Here is a 3,097-nt window from a genome sequence, read left to right on the forward strand (position 1 = left end):
ACAGCACCTGAAATACTCACCTGACCACATAACATTGGAATTTGACACTCTCGCTTTTCCCAACCTAAATACTTAAAATCCCGTATTTATTCAGTGACTCGAGTTCTTCAAACAAAACCATAACCGAGCATTGCGTCTGTCACCCACTCATTGTCGTAATCATGACGCCACCCATAATTAATTCAACCTGAAATCATTGAAGTCAGTGAAACCACTGAAATCAATCCACTAAACTAACCCCCCTCCCCAAAAAAAAACCAAGTGTAATACCAATTACGCAAATAATTCTGGCACTCTGAAACCCTCGATTTCAAATTATCGAAATAATTCCAAATCACTGACCGGAAGGGATTGGTGGCATATTCTAATTGAAATTCAATAACAATTCAATTTACCAATCATTAAAAACAAAATCTTCCCGATGAATGACATAAATTTGAATAATTTATTACCGTTTGACATTTTTCGAATTTTCAAAATTTTATTGCCCCCCGAAAATGACATCTCCATTTCATCAGTATGACGTCACTCAATTACAAAATACTCCCCTTCCTCCCGCCGCCCACCGCCCCTCCCATTTATCCCTTCCAAACACCGCCCAACCCGAATGATAACTGATAACAAAAATTACACAATTTCCGTAATCTCAATTTCCGGAGAGATATCATTGGGGAAGATATATTTATTTCTGGCCGTATGTGAATGATGACTAATGATTGGTCATTGGTCTGTGCATGTGGTGGCGATTGGGGGGGGGATCATGGGATGGGAAAGGGTGTCGAGGGGGGGACGGTGAAGGGGGGCCTCAGGGGGGCACCCACACAAACACTTGGGCGTTTACCATATGGGGGAATAGCGATCGACTCTCGTTGGGTTCTCGTTGGGTTCCGGTCTCGTCCTGTCGGTGCGAACTCTCGAATTCTCATGTCTCTCAGTCTCTTGTCCACGCGCCATACCGGCACTTACTTTTTCCACTTGGTCTCGTACCCGGTTAGTCAGTCAGAGAACTGCCGCGACCGCGAGTGCTCGCTTCCTTCTTCGTGGATGTCTTTATTTTATTTAATTATTTTTTTTCAACACTCTGATCAGTGTGTCGTCATTATTCATTAGTTGATTCATTACGGATGGATGACGGCAGTCTCGCTGCGAGAATAAATTTCCACCAGTCTATTTACTTGGGGAAAGCAATCGGGGGGGAGTAATTGGTTAAAATTAGGGGAACAGATAATTTGGATAATTGATGGGAATTTTGTCGGGGGAAATTGGGAGGAGAATAGTGTCGGAAAATAGTCGGGAAAATTCTCGGATTTTGGTAATTTTCGAATTCATTGAGCATTGACAGATTTTATTGATATTTATCAATAATTGATAATTTTCATTGATATATTCTGAGGATTTCATGCGTTCATAATTTTTACGTGATTCTCTCGAAATAGTTCTGATCTCGGGAATAATTCTCGGAGATGTCCACATGGCAATAGAGTCCCGGTCATAACAAACTCGAAGTCTTATTATTCCTTTTAATCCAGTGTTTATCGAGCTGCATTTACTGACGAGGTGAAAGGATAAAAATGGAGGCCTGCAAGAGCACGTGATCCAACTAAAAAAAAAAAGTAAAAACCGAGAGGATGATGATAATGACAATGATTATGTAGTGTAATCGTAATCTGCGGATGATAAAGAGCCGAAGGCGATTGGGAATTCAAGTGTGCCATAATCGTATACACGAGGGGATTTAACACCGAAATATCAGAATATAAAATGAATGACGGAATGCCAAAATTCCCTGTGTAGCCATATCTATCGCGTAAAAAAATTAATTAGAATCCGTTAATAAAACTGGGAGATTAACAATTAGGAGGTTAAATACAGCGATTGAAGTGATTGAATCCTGGGGATTTGACGGTTTTAGGAAGTGAACGAGGAAACCATTGATTTGGACTTGATTTAAATTGTCTGGAACAGCTGCACCCTCGGGTGTTGTGTTAGTTATGCAAAAGTGACAGTTGATTAAGGTGTTTGGATAGAATCGTGAGTGTTATTTTTATTGATTGGTTATCAAGATGTCAACTCAGGCTTATTACAAGGAAAGATTGGGTTTTGATCCTGCTGATACTGTTGCTGAACATCAGCGAGAACAGAGGACTCAGCATGGGTATGAGGAATCCCTCACCAAGTTCAAAGGTCAGAATGGAATACTCGGGGATTGTGAGGATGAGGGAAGGTCCAGCAGTTCACTTGCTTATTGGGGGTGCTGGGCCAAGTTCATTGAGGCACATGGTAAGGTTCACGCTGATGGTGCTTGGTTCAGAAAAGAAACGAAATTATTCTGCCAAATATTCATTTACTGAAAGAAAATATTTTTTCGAGATTCATTTGCAGAGTAATAAATATTTTGCCGAATATTCATTTGCAGGAAAAAAAAAATTCCGTTAAATATTGATTTGCTGGAAAATAAATATTTCGGTAAATATTGATTTGCTATAAATATTTTCTCTGATGAATCCTCTGGCGGAATCAATAATTTATTATTAATTTTGTCTATTTGATTATTTTTTTCTGAGATTTGCTTTTGCATTAGTTTTTTCCCTAGATTTTTTGAATAGTTTTTTTTCTGGTTTTGTTTGCGATATTTTTGCTGGCATGGTGTTTGAAGCGATTGATTGTCTCAATTAGAAAACCGAATTTTTATCATCGAATTAATTAGACCCAACCTCCTGACGTTGTAATGAAAGTTGCAATTACAATTGAATATTTATAATTACATTTCTTATGGAAATTTAATTTTTATCCAAAAAATACTGTGATTTTTCCTACAATGTCAGGATGAAAATGAATTATTACCCAGACGAATGAATTTTTTCCGGAAATATCCATTTACTTAGAAGAAATCACGGGGAATTTTACGAGGCATTGAAGAATAAAGAAATTGTCACGTAGTTTTCCACGAATTTCTCTCATATTAATTGAGGGAAACACTGGGAGAGGATAAATTTTTTTTTGCATCGTAATTTCTTGCATTGAAAGGGCTATTAAGACCCGTGTAAGAACCTTTCATCCATTTTCTTTCACCGAGAATAAGTTAACTGATCTGAAG

The 3,097-nt window shown here is 38.1% G+C and overlaps 1 protein-coding gene across 1 annotated transcript in view; it reads left to right on the plus strand.

Moving 5' to 3' along the window:
• LOC105267744 (spectrin beta chain, non-erythrocytic 1-like) overlaps positions 1-3,097 on the plus strand; it is a gene marked incomplete at its 3' end in the record, with an annotated part of 20,194 nt that overhangs the window by 9,485 nt on the left and 7,612 nt on the right. The window contains exon 2 of the mRNA XM_011306809.1: positions 1,530-2,184. Within this exon, the coding sequence (XP_011305111.1) occupies positions 2,064-2,184 (121 nt within the window). The remainder of the gene's footprint in view (positions 1-1,529; positions 2,185-3,097) is intronic.

This window comes from Fopius arisanus, unplaced genomic scaffold (assembly GCF_000806365.1).
Source record: "Fopius arisanus strain USDA-PBARC FA_bdor unplaced genomic scaffold, ASM80636v1 scaffold00049, whole genome shotgun sequence".
Lineage (NCBI taxonomy): Eukaryota > Metazoa > Arthropoda > Insecta > Hymenoptera > Braconidae > Fopius > Fopius arisanus.